The 19,233-nt window shown below is 37.7% G+C and overlaps 1 protein-coding gene across 1 annotated transcript; it reads left to right on the forward strand.

Moving 5' to 3' along the window:
• Nucleotides 1-2,005: 2,005 nt before the first annotated feature.
• On the forward strand, nt 2,006-17,034 carry LOC107185482 (heparan sulfate glucosamine 3-O-sulfotransferase 5). Its single transcript, XM_015573172.1, has 3 exons — nt 2,006-2,064; nt 11,977-12,478; nt 16,423-17,034. Exons 1-3 carry the CDS (start codon nt 2,006-2,008, stop codon nt 17,032-17,034), a joined length of 1,173 nt encoding a protein of 390 aa, XP_015428658.1.
• Nucleotides 17,035-19,233: the final 2,199 nt, after the last annotated feature.

The raw sequence follows: 19,233 nt of genomic DNA on the forward strand, positions 1-19,233 counted from the left end.
CACTCTTATAGCATGTAAAAAAACAAATCCAACGAGTTGCAATATGTTGATCTTCACGTGACCTTTAGCGAAAAAATCATGAAATGTTTGTCAGTAAGCTCAGTACGCGTTCGGGGACGGTAAATGAAGGAATTTCAATTTCATTGCAACAGTTTTTAGTTAAATCTTTATTTTAGAAGGTGTTCAAAATGTGCACCATGAACCTGAATACATTTTTGGAGGCGGTAAATAAATTCTTGCTGTACATTTTTAAGTTGCTCTGCAGTAATTGATCTACATTCATGTAGAACCCTTTGTCGCATGTTTTCTGCTGTTGTGGGAACATCATTGTAAACTTTACTTTTTAGGTGTCCCCACAGAAAGAAATCAAGTGGCTTACCTTAACCCTAAGATTTACTTTGATAATAATGCTTGTAAACATACTTCAGCCGATGAAAAGAGAATACGAATGTCTGTTTACAAGCACAAGGGACAATTACACGGTAGACTGTTCCAATGAAATTGAAATTCCTTCATTTACCGTCCCCGAACGCGTACTGAGCTTACTGACAAACATTTCATGATTTTTTCGCTAAAGGTCACGTGAAGATCAACATTTTGCACCTCGTTGGATTTGTTTTTTTATATGCTATAAGAGTGTTGTAGTGAAAATATGTAGTCCCATTTAAAAAAAATTCGATGACCTTGAAATCTCGAAAAAAAATGACCTTGAGAAAAAAATTCGGCCCATCACCGTATTGGCGCCTTCGAACAGAATATTTTTCTCACCTGATATTTTCTCTATCATACAAAATAAGCGATATATTTAAGGTGGTCAAGTTAGGTGAAATACCCTGTATAATACACTTATGGTTGTCAGTGTGTTAAGAGTCTCAGCGTGATGCACACACCGTGAATGAATTAATGCCCAAAGGAACCAAAGTGTGGCCCGAAGTATGAAGGAACTGACGACAAAGACTTCGCGATGACGGTGAAAAGGAGAGGAGGGATTAGCCGAGACAGATTCAGTTAAAGACGTTCCGCGGTGAATTGTTATGCGAATTCGAAAGTTTCCGAGCCGTAGCGGCGTCCGGTCCACGATGACTGTGGCAGCGAACAGCGATGTGCTCTTAACTCTCGCGGAAACCGTTAGCGAACATCAAACCACAGAACGAAGAAAGTTGCATTGTTCGCCAGTGTGAATTTTCATTCTTCCTTGGGAATAACGTAGCCGACGAATTATTTTCGGGATCGTTTGATTTTTCATAACCACGGGAAACCAGCGTGCTTGTGAAACTGCATTTTCGTGGACCTACTCGACCACTAGTCATATAAGTGGTCTTCTCAAGTGAAGAATTATGGAATGACGTATGTACACTAGGGTGGCTTTTATTTCCGACTTTCAAATTTTTTTTTCTCACGGCACAACGCAGAATAGTTCCAATTAATAACAAAAATAATCTGTGCAAAATTTGAGCTCGATAGGATAACGGGAAAACATGCCCCCAGGCTCTTAAACATTAAAATAATTAATGAAATACACATAAAATCGGTTGGTTCGAAACTGTTGATTCTATCAGAAAACGTATGAGACAAAACTTGTAGATCTAGACAGGACGCATCTTTTATGTTTTATTAAATTTTTTTATTTTTGCGGTGGCTTACAAACCTGCAATGTTTAAAAAAAAAATCGGAATTTTTGAGTTAACGAAGTTTCCTTATAAGAACATCAACTACCACAACTTTAAATTAAACAATAGAACCGCCTTTTTGAGAATTTATAAAAAAAATGTTTGAGAGGTCGAAAGTAGGTTACACGCTGACTCCACTTGTCTCTGCATATTCTTTCCGCGGATATTCCTTCCCTTAGAATCAAAGTGGAAGCAAAATATAGTTAGGTAGCAATTTGTACCTACTTTCATCCCGAAATCCTTTTTCGAAAAATTTCCAAGCGACATTATCTAATATGTTTCTCGGTTTCTGCTTCGCAGATATATCAAGGATGTGAACAATTAAACCAGTGCAAATGCCCAACAAGGCACGGCCTCGTCGAGAGTGGTCTCCCCAGTCCCCCATAGATGTATTGTAAGTATTATTTTAATATATAAAGTTATAGTTTAATATTTAAAATTAACTTGTTCTATTAAAAGGAAATTATTCTTCACTTAATGTTATAGGGAAAATGGTACTGTCGATTCATAAAAAATGTCACTAGTGTATGAATACTTTTTTCTTGGACTGTACGTATGTACAGGTCCACACATTTATGGATTAGTTTACAAAAACACCAATTAAATAGACATTCATTTCCTATTTAAATTATGTTGGACTGAAAATAAAATGAAAGGCCTACTGGGTATTCTTAATGTTTTATTTTTCTCCACTTTAGTATTTTTATAGATTTCAAATAACCTACAAAAAGTAATCTATAGGAGTTAAATCATGACTTCTTGGAGGCCAACTAACAGTGCATTTCTTGAAACTATCCTTTCTCCAAACTGTTCTTGCAATATGTCGATAGTGGCAATAGCCACAAATCACGTTCTCAACAAATTATAACTAATTCCAGAACTTAAAAACGTGCAGATTTTTCCGCCATCTTGGATTCAGAAAAGTGCCGGAAAAATTTGGGAATTTATAGAACATTTAGTGGCGCCCCCACCACTTTGGTGGCGAAAATTGGAACGAATTCCAGAACTTCTTCCAAAACTTAAAAGTTTTAGAATGAATTATTTTGTTATTATTTATTATTTATTATTACTTTTTTGGTTAATTGATATTAGGAATAGGAGTGGAGATCGTGCGGGATTAAAATCGTAAGAAAATATACAATTTACAATAGTATTTATATAAATTTAATAACAATTGCTTTAAATACTACTTATACATATACTACTTAATGTAAAGGCACCATTTTCGCGTGGCCGACACAAGATCAGGATGCTTCTATCTGTTTTGAATAAAAAGAAACATAAATGATTATTAATCTATACGAGTGATACGCTAGTTTAGATAAAATGTGCGAGAAGGGTCAAGGAATCCCAATACGCAAATATCTCGTTACGTTTCCTGCCTCGGTTGCCCATGACTGAGTTAACCCAACGTTATAGCGATATAAAGAGCACTTGGAAATTTTTTTAAAGTTTTATTCTTTATTAAGATTGTGGCTTTTTATACAAAAAATTCTAGCTAAATTACTTATAATATATTTGACATCTAGTTAAAAGAACGTTCTGGGTTACGCCAACACATGTGCAGTCGAATTGGTAGGATAATATGTATAGCGTGGTCTTTGAGGATTAAAAACCATAAGTTCCCTATGCTCGTCGTTAACTCGTAACAGAAGAATTCCTCAGCTCGTGAAAAACTATTATCGTTACACGCGAGACGAAATCCACACGGTGGCTTTTCAGTTACACCGGCACTTTTCGATGTAATACACGGGCAAATTACAGCGGTTATGCTATAAGTACAGTTTTTCGGGAAAGCTGGTACACCGTTTCGGGCTTCAAATTGCGTCCGGTCCTCCGTCGACCGATTCGTGACTTCTCGCCATGTCCGTTCCGTTTAAAATTAAAGGCCTTATCTCACGAACTGGTTCAATAATTAGAATCCGCGGAAAGCGACGATCTTCTTGTCACGGAGATTCCACCGGGAACTTTAATTAGCTAATTACGTGTACCTGCATACTTTGGCCAACGGTCGCTTGTTACACCTTTACTCGGGCACTTTTCCCGCTTTCAATTTGTCGAAGAGGGTATCGGACAGGTACAGGATGTGATACAGGAAAAATCTGACATTGTATCGTGTCGGCTTGTTCGGAAAGTTTCTCGAATTTTTAATGTATAATTTTTTTACAGATATACTATTAGCCCCGTCTCTGAAATCGAGACGATACTAAATAATTTAGACCTTTCTTAGTGCCCTATAATTTTCGAAACTTACCAACTTACTTCACCAATCAGATACGATCACGAAAAATCACGAATCATTACACTATTATTAAATTATAAATATAATTATTAGTAGTCTACTATTCTGGAACAAAACCCATCGGAACTTTTGCACTCATATAATAGAATACACATTAAAATGAGAACTTGAACATGGAAAAATAAAATTTTTCTTTTATTCTTCATTTAACAAGTTTTGTAATATTTGTGCGCCTGCATAAATATCCACGGTTTATAATTACCAATACTAGGTGTGTTTCTAAAGTTCTGAGAATAAAAACACAAATTAGATAATAAAAAATAACTAAAAATAAATATAACTAATGCTTTCAAGTACAGGGAATTCTGACTGGTTCTCCCAACGATGTTGATCAATCTTGATCAGAATGATTTAGTCGCTTGACACGTACAGATGTCATTTTAAAACGTTCAATGACCTTGAATGACCTTCAATAATTATAGTCACTGAATTCCTAATGAAAGGGACTATCATTGTAGGTGTTTAAAAACGGGTGATTCTAATTTAAAAAATGAAGGTGACCTTGATATATCTAAAAGTGACAAAAATAAAAATTTTGTAGGTATCGTGTGAGCCCCATTGAACCATTCAACTTTGTCCATAAGACAGTTGACGTATCTTTAAAAAGAACAAAGGTATTTGCGGTACAAACGTTAGGTGACTCACCCTGTATATTAAAAAATTCATGATAGTTATATTTTATTTCATAATTTAATATACGTAGCCATATAACAACAGTGGGAACGAAAGGGTTAAACAGAAATTACATTGAAAAATTACAATAATATGTAGGCGAAAATTAATAAAATCTTAAATATATAACACAATTCCCAGAGCTTTGGAAACACTCCTCGTAGAATCGGTTCACCGCAAGAAAATGGCGTCCGAACACTTGACGATCGGTGGTTCGCGCGTAAGTTAACCCACGGAACTGCGATTTGTTGCAGTAATACGGTCATTGGGCTTTCAAAGAGGGATTCCGACGATGCAAGATAGGTACATAAATATTTGGCGTTCCGCCGAACGCCGACCGACTCTGCTCTATATTTCTTTCTATCTTTCGCTCGACTCTCGGTCGCCCAGAATCAACCGATCGAAACCAGAAAGCAGAACGGTACTGCGGTTTTTCAACGCCGCTTGTTACCCTCGAATTGCCTTCCAGCCGGCCAATAACATCCTTCTTGCCTCCTTGAAAATGATTGGCAAATTCTGGGCTTTTTAGAGAACCGGGGAAATTAGGATAAACTTAGACTTGCTGTTTTTTTCTGATTTGCGTTCGAGGGTATTGTTAATGAAATTATTAGTTGGAAAAATATGATAAGGTTCTCAACAGCTTATTTTAAAGTGATGTAAGTGTATAATAACTAGTAACAAAGCGAGAAAAAATTTTAACTGAAACAAAATCGTTTTGAGTTATAGGACGCTAACGACAGATTTGTATCGATGGATTTACTAAAGACAGGAAAAAGTGAGGTTAGAACCACGGTCATATACAGGGTATCTCGCTAAACTCTGCCACCCTTAATTATTCTCTTATTTGTCACAGTAGAAAAAAATAATTCGGGGGAAAGTTAGTGTATTTTAGGGGGGGGGGAATATGCTATGAGATTGAAGGTCATCTCAAAGTCATATCTTCTGATATTTGTCTAATAGTAACGTTTTTTTAAATGGAATGCTCTATTTTTTTGTTTGCCATTATAAAGAGGAGCTCAAAACGTTTCCAACAAAGTATCACACTATGACCTTGGAATGACCTTGGACTAAAAATTTCGCACGTAACTGGTTGAGGTAGAAGATCACAGAAAATTAATTGCATAAACAAAATAAACGCCATAATCGCATTTATTATTTTAGTGTATGTTCAAAGTGTTGTCACCCCATAGTGCGATACATTGTTTGATACGTTTTGATCCCCTTTTTGTAATGGCAGACAAAAAATAGGGCATTCCATTTAAAAAAAACGTTACCATTAGAGAAATCTCAGAAGATATGACCTTGAGATGACCTTCAGTCTCATAGCCTAATTTCACCCCTAAAATACACTAACTTACTTCCAAACGGTTTTTTTGTATTTAAGTGTGGCAGAGTTAGGTGGGAAACCCTGTCTACAGGTCTGGAAACTCTCGTTGTAAAAGTGATCCCGTAAGAAAGAACAAAAGTTTCGTGAATTTTCCGCTAGCCACACAGCGCTGCAATCGTATTGTACGTACATCAAATTTTAAAAGGAAGAATAGGCGCATTTAAATTGACACATGAAAATATAAGAACAAAGCATTTCATAGAAATGTGTTTTAGACAAAAATTGCTCGGTTTTGAGGAGAAAAGAGAATGGCATTATTTATTTTTAATCTGTTGAACGTTTCGAAGGTCATTCGAAGATCCACTTCGTTTTCTTAAATGGATAAAAAAAATTTGTTTAAACTAAAATAAAAAAAAACGTTTCAGACAAAAATTGTTTATTTTTGTTTGCGTGGATTAACGATCTGTTTAAAAAATATAGTGCACCAGATTAAAAATAAATAATGTCATTCTCTTTCCCCCTCAAAACCAAACAACTTCTGTCTAAAATACTTTCTTATGAAATGCTTTGTTTTTACGATATTTCCATATGTCAACTTCAATGCCGCACCCTGTATATATACATATACAGATTCTTTCAGCCAGGAGAACAAAATTACAACCAAAAATACACTAATATATTGCCGGCAATAAGTTCAAATAAAAATAAATAGATTATAAATGATTTTGTTACAATTAATACATTGTCGTCTATTTACATAAATCGTTTCTATTCGCCTTAACAATATTTTAACAAAACATTATTGATATGTCAAGATATCATCAACACTTCGATATTGTCGATACGTATCAATAACTTTATCGATAGTTGCACCCCTAATTCGAATAACTGACCTTCTATTGTGCACAATATCTTTACGATTACATGGAGGAAGAGATTCCCAGCCGCGGCAACCTAATACATTATCGGTGGAATTATCTAAGTCGATTGTTTTTCACACGATTATCCTCGACCGATACGGCGTATCCCGATGTAGTATGTTGCGGTTTGTTCTTGGTTCGCCCAAGGCGGGAAGACCGTACGATGGGGGGCTGATTTATCGATTCCAGCGGAAGCAATGAAACCAACGTTTCCCGAAGTTGCAGCTACCGTTCCCCGGGCGAAATGTGTTCGGTTCAGTTACGCGATCACGTATACTTATGTGGAAGTTCAGTTTGTCATAGGTTCCAGACTTTTCCCTTATCGGCGTCAAAGTGTCCGCATGCTGCAATATAGTTTTTTGAGCAATCATTTCTTCGTGGCCACACTGGACACGTTACGGGACACTCTGGCGGTATTACGAGCAATGTCCCTCATATTTCGTTGAATTTCTTGTCGCTGGTGGAATTTAACACTAGAATTATCGAAGTGACGGATTCCAAAGTTTTTATTTTACAATTATCAAAATTATAGAGATACTTTCATCGGAACTTATATTAACCTGTAACTTTTTATACAATATACAGGGTGAACCACGAATCGTAACCAGTAGATATCATTAGATGTGTTCCAATGTACAGAACGATATGTTTACAAACTATAGGCAAGAGCTCAACGTCGGAACGCGTACAATGGCGTAGCATACGATACTCTTTGTAATATTACAGTTCGAATATTTCTTTAATCTTTTCTCGACCCAGATGAAAAAAAAAGTAACACATGTTATGTTATGATACTTACCGAATTCGTCTTGAAATCCTCTAACAGATAGGCGTAAAAAAATTATAGATGTATTTGCAAAAAATTGAAGGTGACCTTGAAAAATCATGAAAAAGAAAGAGTTGACAAAAAATTTGCTATAATCACGTTAAAGCTTTCTTGAAACCATGCTATGCCTGATAAAAACATTTTCGATCGGACTGCTGATAACAGAGTAATCTCTCCTGATCACGATTCGAGGTTCACCCTGTATATTGTAGTATACTAAGCTGTTTTGCATTATACATGGTGTAAGAAAAGTATTGTAGGTCCCTGAAATGGGTCACGCCTACGGTGATTTGGAACAAGTTTTTCCTCGGCTAAAATGTTATCCGAGGCTTTGTTAACGCGATATTAACGAAAAATCCCGACCAATCAGAGCGGGAGTTCGGCGGGTCATTTTTATATAGATTAAGGTTATCTTTGATTTTCTTTCCAATGAATACAATAATGTACGCTACAAAAAAAACACGTAGTAATTTTTTTAATATGAAAGATAATAAAATTTTACTATACTTTCTTGAAATTTAAAAAAATATGTACGAAAACTTACAAGTTCTTTGGTCCATTGATTCTTAGCTTAAAAAATCACTTAAATATGACACCTCCAAGTGGGAATGCCCACCTTAAAAAAATGATGAGCGGCAGAAATTTGTGCTGTAAAATAAATGCTGGAATTTTGTTCCATTGCCTGACGGAGTGGCAAATACTAATAATCTACAGACCGAACTGGTATATTATTCTCGGTCTTGCGCCGTAATTTCGTACGAAAATGATTAATTAATCCCACTTAACAGACACTTATATCATGCAGCTAATGTCAGCGTTTTCGACGTGATTATTCTTATCTGGATGTACACTTTTCTTCATCCCGAAAGATTCCTTCGTTCCGCGTGAGTGCATGCGGGCTTACTCACTTGATTTATTGTTGCCAGCAATATCGATAAAACTTGCGCCGTGTTCGAGATGCAATTTGTGAAAACGCGCCACTATTAATTCCGTCGGTTCGTTAATCATTGAGGAGACTTCTTCCTCCATCCCTCCACCCCCTCTTACAATTAGTTACGTTAGATGTTTAGCCTTTCATTTCTCACGTTCGAAGACGTTCTTCCTATCGGCCCTCGGTGAAAATAATTGATAGTGAAACAGTGTTCGCGAAACGTGACTGATTTGCGACAATTAAAATTATCTGGATCGTGTTTTCGCAATGAGTGAACGATTCAGGTAACGTGTACAGTTTTGTTCTACAGCGTGCTAATAAAAATGTGGGACACTTTCACAGAGTGGATTCTGTATATAAGACGAATATCAACGATAACGAATTTGCGTTCGATTCACATTGCAAGCACTTCATAGATAGTTTCTTTATGTTTTTCGTAACGAAATATTAGGTTTCTAAACATTGTACATTAATATTTTTTCACGCAGGATGTTCCGAACTATTGTTACAAATAAAGAAAAATATATAATTCCATTTTAAAAAAGGGGCATTTGCATTTGTAGGGTTGCACCATTGTGTTAATGAAGAGAGTGAAATCTTAGAAAAACAGACCGTACAATACCATTTAATTATATTGTATACTGTCCTCAACCAACCAATGAATGTCCCCGTATCTAAAGGTCATTTGTTTTTGAACCATGCTATACCTGATAAAAACATTTTCGATCGGATTGCTAATGACAGAGTAATTTCTACTGATCACAATTCGTGGTTCACCCTGTATACATTTTTAAATGACTTTCAACCCACCATGTAGTTAGAGAACCCTTTCTTCGATCGTTTCCGATGACGGCAATTGTACGCGGAAGGCGAACGCGAATGAAATTCGATGAAGTTGTAGCTGACAGCGTGCACGCACACCGGACACATGCCAATGAGCGTGTAACCCGTGTACTTATCAGTATGCATGTAATGATCAATAAGTACGACGGTCTTAATAATTTCTGCAGTGTGGAAAGTATAAATTATAGGGGACTCGTGCAACTAATGTCGATATTGCGTGACGCCGACACACTTTGCCGCCGAATTTAAAGGAGCATAGGGTGTCTTGGAGTTGAATTATTCCGATGGTCTGACAAAAGGCATAGTATCAGGTGTATAAAATTTTTCTGGTCAAAGTATCCAAGTAATCCGACAAAAAAAAAATGTGTACTTTGGTCATCTGGAAACATTTGGTATCAATTATTTTTTTTTATTTTCAAACAATTATATTACAATATAATAGGAAATGAAAGTCGAGCTAGGCCTCATGGTTTCCTACATGGTTCACAATGAACTCATCTGAGAAAAGAAATTAAACAATTTTTTAAACCTAAGTGTATTAGTGCAGTTTCACTTAAGTTTATGAACACAAAATGTACTCATTTTTTATCGAAGTATTAAAATCTTTTGCTTCATAGTCTGCCATTTTTCTAGAAATATTAATAATTTAATTTCCATACGCTTAACAGAAACTGCGCTAATACAGATTTAAAAAATGTTTCAATTTTTTTCCAGACGAGCTCAACGAGAACAAAGTTACCACACGCTCCAAAATTAGCCAATTTGTACCATTGTCCTGATATAAAAGAATACAGATAAATGTATGAACACATAAAGGAATATGAAATGTCGATTTCGAAAAATTTGCAATAGGTCAGTTGGTTCAATCTAAGAACCATAGTGCTCACGGGGGTACATCTCACAGGTTCTTCTTGGTCAATTTGCAGCGCCATAGGTGACAAGGGCCAGTACTAAAACGGGTGCCGGAAATCCGGGACGCATTTGAATTTCGGAACGATTTATAATAGACAAGACAGTGAATGACTGGCGGCTACTGTATGAGATCGTGTATGATAAATTTGAGTTATAATAAATTTGATATTAGGTGTTCACAATTTAATAAACATGTTTAAAACAGCAAACTAACAAAATTTATTACAACACAAATTTATCATACACGATCCCACACAGTAGTCGCCAGTCACTCACAAGGAGTGTATTTTAGGTGTCCGCCTCCGATTGCTTTGGTTTTCGGATATGTTTTAGAGGACCGAAAAATAAGAGATACGTATTTTTTTATAGCGGCCCGTTTTCATATTTAGGGGGTGAAACCACCCCTCAAAGTTTCGACCCGGAAGTACTATCTCGAAAACCAGAGGAGATACATGAAAACTTTCAATTGGTGGCTTTCATGGTTTTTTATGTACAATAAACTGGTGTTAACAAATTGTCAAAAATACAATTTGTTTATAACAAAAAAATATCATTTTGAGGACCTTTTTGGAGGAAACTACGTGTATATCTCACAAGGGAAGGCACGGAAGTGTCCCCCTCCGATTTTGATGAAACTTCGTATGTCTGTTAAGCAGTCAAAAATAAAGGACACGTATTTTTTTTATCGGCTGAGACGCAACTTCAAGGGGTCAAACCACCACTCGAAATTTCTATCCGAAATTTTGTTGTTATAAACAAATTATATTTTGGACAATTTGTTGGCACCATATTATTCTACATAAAAAACCGCAGACCTCGTCCATTAGAAGTTTTCATGTATCTCCTCTGGTTTTCGAGATAGTACTTCCGGGTCGAAACTTTGAGGGGTGGTTTCACCCCCTAAATATGAAAATGGGCCGCTATAAAAAAATACGTATCTCTTATTTTTTGGTCCTCTAAAACATATCCGAAAACCAAAGCAATCGGAGGCGGACACCTAAAATACACTCCTTGTCAGTGTCACCACAGACGAGGTATAGGAGTATAGACATTTCATTCAATGTATTTTTGCGGCCCACTTTTCTGGGGTTACGTAGCCCATTTCCATTTTAGTGTCACTACCCACCGCAGATTCAACGTTCTCAAAACGTAGAGGTCGCTAAAATCATAGGCTTTTTAAGGTGTCGGTACTAAGTTTAGGTGGGCCACCAACTCCCATAAGATAAAAGATCTATTCTTATACCTCGTCAGTGGTGTCACGCTAAAAATGTTCCATTATATAGGGATACAGCATACAATAAATTTAATAAATATTGATAAATACCCCTCCAACGCCAACATGTGTTGTATCCGTCGACTACATAGCACTACATAGAAGTATACGTTATCTATCGAAAAATGTGACATTAGCGCCATTGGTGACGAGGCTCGGTAGCTTATGACTGACCATACAATTCTAATGAAAGTTAACAGGCCCTGATAATGCTAGAGATTTTCTCATGAGCTGGACACCTTTGCGTTAGGCGGTTGGTCCTTCAAATCTTGCTAAACATTACCTACAACCTGTTAACAGGTGGATGTCCCGCTCTGCCATGAGGCCGGCTGAGGGCGACGCTTCAGACTGTATCCTGGTGGTCGGCATATCCAGACCGAAGATGGCCGCCGCGTTTCTCACGGTCGTCCTCCTCTCCCTCTTTCTGACCTTCCATATACTCTACGACAGCGCTGTCTACAGCCTGCACGCGGCCTCGGCTGTCGAGGGTCGTACCGTCGAGCTTGTCTCCCAAGTCCGAGCCACACCGCCCCTCCTCTTCTCCAGCAAGGTCCACTTCCCGCGAACCAGTCGACATCTACCTCAGGCGATCATCATCGGCGTACGGAAGTGCGGCACCAGGGCCCTACTCGAGATGCTCTTCCTCCATCCGCAGATCCAAAAAGCAGCCGGCGAAGTACACTTCTTCGACCGGGACGACAACTATGGGAAGGGCCTCGAATGGTATCGACGGAAAATGCCGTACTCGTTTCGGGGGCAGATCACCATCGAGAAAAGTCCTAGCTACTTCGTCACGCCAGAGGTGAGCAGAGGTGGAGAAGTTGGTATAATGTGCTAAAAATATTAGGGCCTTTGATTTGTAAAAGAACTACGCTCCTTCGAGGTTCTCGGGTAAGTTCCTTGCGGTTAATGACAGTCCTCTTACTATGGTCTGTTTTTCGAAAGATGATGCCTGGGAGGTAGGCCCGAGTTTTCGCGGTGTTGCCGCGATCGCGAGACACCTATGGTACTTGTGTCTCTCTCACTTCTCGCATCTTGGCCAATGACGTGCGACCGTCGACGTGAGTCCCTCGCCTACGATCGTCTGTCTCTATCACACGTATTACAAACCTGTCGAGAAGGACCTACCTACAATCTCAAGGAGTGGGGCCTGCGTTCGGCACGTGGCCGCCAATCATCCATTGTCTGGAAATGGCGGAGAATGTTGACGAGACGCTGAACGTTTTCACACGTCAAAAGTTAAAATTCATGAATAAGGAAAAGTTTATTTCTTTTAAAAGAATGTGTTGTACCCAAATATTGAGCAACATATTAAAAGGAGATTAAATTAACACGTAGGTTATTAAACGCTACACGTAGAAATCGCAGGGTAAAGAAGGAAGTTTGTTTACCGAGCGTCTGAGCGAGAGGCTCTCGTACCGAAGTGCCGGAGGATGGAAAGAGACACACAGTGGCATTGAGACCGTGCAACGTCCCACGAAATACGCAGCTCGCGTTGGATCTCCGCCAGGCCACGCGCCGAGGCAGGCCAATCTCCCAGGCATCATCTTTCGAAAAACAGACCATAAAAGCCATCGCTGCCCTCCCCACTCCTTGAGATTGTATTTAGGTAGGTCCTTCTCGAGAGGTTTGTAATACGTGTGATAGAGACCGTAGGCGAGGACTCACGTCGACGGTCGGACGTCGTTGGCCAAGATGCGAAGAGTGAAAGAGACAGACGACCGTAGGCGAGGACTCACGTCGACGGTCGCACGTCATTGGCCAAGGCGGGAGGAGGGAGAGAGACACAAGTGCCGTAGGTGTCTCGCGATCGCGGCAACACCGCGAAAACTCGGGCCTACCTCCCAGGCATCATCTTTCGAAAAACAGACTATAGGAACGATGTCCTTATTCGTAAGGCAACGTAACGTTGGCCTGATTGTTATCTTTAACCCCTTCGTATCCCTGGACGAGATATCTCGCCACCCGGTACTGTCCGATTAACGCTTTTGACAATAAATCCTGCTAACACTAATGTTTTGACACTATAGACGAACATATTTTTGTGCAGCTTTTTATATAAAACGGGAGATGAGTACCAGTTGTCGAAAAACGTAGTTCTTCCTTGATGTAATATATTTTTAGATAAATCCATTACAACTTCCCTGCAACAATACGACAAACGGTAAAGAAAAAATCCACAACAAAACGCGTCGTGTGCAAACAAAACGGAGAACGTAGAAAACACGGTATTTTTGTCAGAAGTGTAATGTTGCTTTATGTGTACACCATGTTTTGAATTATCGTGTCGAAAGTAAATTAAATTAATTTCAACAAATTAATAAAAATATTTATTTCTTCCTTTTAGCCGTAAGAATAGAATTAGTTGTGTAAAATATATTCGTCTATAGTGTCAAAATATTGGTGTTAGGTAGCGAGATTTATTGTCAAAAGCGTTAATTGGCCAGTAATGGGCCAGGTAAGGTAAAATAAGTAAAATAGGTAAAATAGGTAAAAGGGGTAAAATAGGTAAAATAGGTCAATATCCTTGTTTTTTGAGAAAAATAAGTTCGAAAACTTGATTGAAGAGGATTCGGCTAATGTGTCTCTTTATTACCTGCCGTTTCAATTTATTGCACGTAGAAATATACGCGTATCAGATAAATATTGAAATTCTTTTAAAATTTATTCCGCATTTTCAATTTATTTCTTCATGAGTAATCACACCTCGGCCAGTTGTGTTACAAATACCATTATTTGTAGTCGTATTTTATTCATCGGCATACCAATTACTTATTATTAATATCGAACAGATATAAGTCGTTCTGATACGCTTATTTTTATCTATTCTAACAATGCAGTTTTAAATAAAGTGAATAATAAGTCTTGTTCGTTTTGTAATGCAATGAATTATATTTAGAAAAATTAATTTCTTTCGTTTGGTGTACTTTTCCGAACATTATATAGGTAGCAAAATAACTTTTGTAGATAGTTTATATGAAGTTTTATTCCAACATTTAATCTGTTATTCATCTGTCAAGTTGTACTTAGGATTCAATTAAAAAAGGAAAACAATAATTGTATTATCTATTTATGAGTTTAAACAATTTTAAGCATATAGGAAATCGATGTTTCTATTTGAAAAGTTTAGTCATAAAATTCTGTGGTAACAAAATCCATCTTTGCGTTACTTATTTAAATATTTGTTATGGAAAATTTTCATATTTGAGTTGCTTTCAACTATTCTTATTAAAAAAATTCAAAAAGGAGGAAAAACACTGTTTTGTTCGAGTAATTATCATCTCATGCAATCTTATAATTAAGTTAATATCCTCAACCCAGGACAGCGGAGGAACACGGTAATGGTAGCGAACACTTAAGGGTATGCATTGGTAATTGTAATATGCATTACTACGTCAGTAAATTTAAATAAATGCCACTTAAAGGCTCGTTATATCGATTCAAGTAACACTCACCTGAAAACGTAGTAGATTCTTAATATTTCTCACTTCCACTTAACTGTCTATATTAATCATCATTTTGCATGAAGGCACTTAAAAAATTATTTAAAGCTCATAATATAATACTATATGAATTGATAATATTTTGTGTTAACAAAAGTTTTAACACTTCACTACCAGTGTTACGTACAGTAAATCCTCGCTAAGTGTTCGAACACACCTCGACACTGACAGAAAGAAATTTCAGGGTGTAGCATTGACTTTTTAATGAGGTTTAACACCGTGATAGAGCTTGGAATTCCGAAGTCAATGATATTTGTTTCAACCGCATGTGGCCATTAATTTATGAAATATTTAATATTCAGTGCCGAGGACCCTTCAAACACTCATCGTGGATTTACTGTACTTAACACTAGGTTTACGGACACTTATCGTGTAGGTATCTCCACGGCACGCATCAACGAACCCGCAGATTTTCTTTAAAAAACAACTTATTTTATATAATACACAATTTATGATCTCTGAAATTAATGCATAGCTATAGAGATAGGTATACCACATAGAGAACTTCGAGATTAGAAAACATTCGAAATGCGTCAAAATGACGCGTCCCGTAAACCTAGTGTTAAGTATGTATGACGCTCCAATGTCTAAGTTAGCATACTTTATTCGATAAAAACAGAATGTGTTTTACAATATTCAATATTTCGGTTATTCCTTATCTCTGTTATATGTCTTTTAAATACTTAATCAAAAAGATAAGAACATTCTACTGAATAAAATTATAGAAACCTACGGTGGTCTATGATGAAAGTTTTCGAAACAATGCGATGGTAATGGAAGTATTAAGTCAGGAACCATCAGAATCTGTACAAGTACAATAATTTCAATTAATACAGTATTCAGATAACAACAAATTTCAATAGAAAAAAATTGATAAAAAACGTTTCATTCAATAAAAAATTAAAGATCGCCTCAATTGTTTCAATCCAGTAGTATATTTTGTTATGCACCCTTCAATGCATCTTTGTATACTCTCTAAGTAGAAGTATTAGGGTATAAAATCGAAAATTAGTTAAAAAGTTATAATTTTCATCGTGAACGCCCATCTACCCAAAGAATTATGGGACAGCCTGAAACGTTACCCGTAGCGTTAACTGTTAAACAGTGCTGTTCTAAAAAGAAACAAATACGCCCGATTTAGAGTCATTCTAAAAAAAAAAAACGGCATTGTTCCCTTTCGATCGCGTCATAAACCCAAGGCACGTGGCTCTAATAACCGCCCTTATCTTCCCGGCTGTTTCAGGTACCTGAAAGGATTCGCGCGATGAACGCCAGCGTGAAGCTTCTCTTAATAGTCCGAGAGCCTGTAACCAGAGCAATATCGGATTACACTCAGCTACGAACGCACGCTGCAACCGCGTCCACCATAACGAACGGTACGCCCCGTAGCGTGCAGCAACAGCAACAGCAACAGCTGCAACAACAGCAGGCCGCCCGAAGTTTCGAGGAGCTGGTGATACGACCAGACGGCAGCATAAACGAGTCGTACAGGCCAGTCGCGATCTCCCTGTACCATACGTACATGCACAGGTGGCTGGAGGTGTTCTCCAGGGAGCAGATCCTCATAGTGAACGGCGACCAGCTAATCGAGGATCCGGTGCCGCAGCTACGAAGAATAGAGAGCTTCCTCGGCCTGGAGCCCAGAATCGGTAGACACAACTTCTACTTCAACCACACGAAGGGCTTCTACTGTTTGCGCAACGAGACCTCGGAGAAATGCCTGAAGGAGAGCAAAGGCAGACGCCATCCACGGGTTAGCCCGATGGTGGTAACGAAGCTGAGGCGGTTCTTCAACGAACACAACCAACGATTCTACGAGCTCGTGGGTGAGGATCTCGGCTGGCCCGAAGAATAACCATCGTAGAAGGGAGGGGGCGGTTCGATCGTCTGACGTGGAGGGAGAAGAAGGTCCTACGCGCAGACACGATGGATCGTCGAGGCAAGACTGAATGATCCGTTCCTGGATGAATCGGTTCTCATGAAAGTCTTCAACGTTGCTATTTCTACCGAACCAGTTTAGTTGATTTCTGAAAGGGATTTAGAAGATTATCCCTTGCCCCTGGATCTGTAGAAAGATACGATGAAGGTAGATCTGGTAATCGAGGTGGTGACGTTTGGCGACAACTCGGCTGGCCCGATGGATGTCGCTGATAATGTCAACTTGAACATGGTTCCTGTGCCCGACAAGCTCGAAGAAAGGTTGTGATCGCCATGTCCGTGCCTCAGAAAGCAAGATCTAATCGTGGATACAAGAGAATATGTAGAATTTAGGGAAACAGATTCCAGGGGAAGGTATCGAGGAACATTGTTGCTTCGGAAGATTTAACAGCGACCGAAGAGGATTGAGCAACATCGGAGTATCTTCGTAGTTCGAAGACGAGAAGATCTCGAGGAACAGGTTTGGATGGAAGAGTTTCGTTGAAGATGATTAATTGTTTTCTTTTTTTTTTTTTTTTCGTTCGAAAATTGGCGCGCTCGCAATTGTGACACCCGGAAGTGCACCGTTGCCCGCGCGCTTGTTGTTTTAACCGATGAAGAAGATTCTTGAGGAACGGAATACTTCGCAGCTGGATTGCCTCGTCGTGGAGAGAATCACAAGGCTGATCAGGATGAGTACCTTTTATATTTTACTGGTTAGCTGTAAGATCGAAATGGGTAACAGATCGATGGGTGGCTGGTGATGTTAGCGGTAGATTGTCAATGTGCTCGAAGACGTTACACTGTAGATACACAGATGATTGAAGGAATCATATGATGATATCTCGATGATAATGGTGACGGATCGATGATAATCTTTAAGATTACGTTCGCAAGAAATCTCTGAACAAACCTACATTCGTCAGGGAAATGAAACGTACCCCAATTTCAGGCAAATTTAACACCGTTCGTAAAATGCTACTGCTACAAATTTAGGAATGTTTCATCTATTAGCAAATTTTTAAATTGAGCTTTCGACACGTTTTCAGAGGCACGAAAGTTTAATACTGAATTAACAATTTCATTGTGAGATAAATATCGCCGTACTCAGGATATTATTCTTGAGAAAAATATTCAGGGTAATTAACTACAACATAAATGGACTTATCTAGTTTTGGATATGTTACTGCTACTATCTTAAGAATTTTTCCATTTTAGGAATTATGTTGTTTACGTATTTTCATAGGCACGAATGTTCAACATTCAATCAACAGTTTGATGGAAAAAGAGAAGTTGATATTGTCAGGACGTGTTTTATGAAAAAAATATTTGGATCTGATCGAGTGAAGAGTAACGCGATATTTTACAATCTGCAGCGATAGAGTATTAAAATTCATTGGTGTTTTACGTTCAATTACGCAGACTGTATTAATAGACTCGAGCGTGCACGGTTCGATATCTAATTAATGGAAGGAATCTGATATTTAATTACACTGTCAAATGAAGAGTTACTCTTTAGCGAATTAATGAAATTACAATTTTTATCTTTCATCGGTGGCTGCAATGTATTCTCAATGTTAATATGATTATACAAGGATAATGAATTGCAAGTATTTAAAATCAAAGTCAAATCGTAAGATATACATTAGGATTTGAAAAACAGAATAAAATTACTGCAGACAAAATAAAATTACATTTGGTTACACTTAGATACCGAATGAAAAATATCAATACTAACATTTAAAATTATATTCGATGTTTATATAAATTCATATCTTTCAAGAGTCACGAATTGACAGAAGTCGAATTAAAGGGCGAATTAACTTTTCTATTAACTCGTTGATGCACAAATTTCTTCTTCCAACAAAATTTATTTCATATTTTATATTCAAAATTGAGAACTAAATGAATTTAAATAGAACCAACATGCCTAGGAGTATGCAAGGTTTTATTAGGTTGCAAAGAAAAGACAAATTTTATAATGATTCATTAAGACTTTTTTAGTTATCAGAAACCTGTAAACTGTCATTTTTTTTTAAAAGTGGACTTAGTACACTCTGGCTCTGGGGTCAACAGTAGAAAGTCGCAAAAGGGCGGGAAAATATTCAAATATAAAACGCAGATGTAACTGTTCAAT

This window comes from Dufourea novaeangliae, unplaced genomic scaffold (assembly GCF_001272555.1).
Source record: "Dufourea novaeangliae isolate 0120121106 unplaced genomic scaffold, ASM127255v1 scaffold57, whole genome shotgun sequence".
NCBI classification, from domain to species: Eukaryota; Metazoa; Arthropoda; class Insecta; order Hymenoptera; family Halictidae; genus Dufourea; species Dufourea novaeangliae.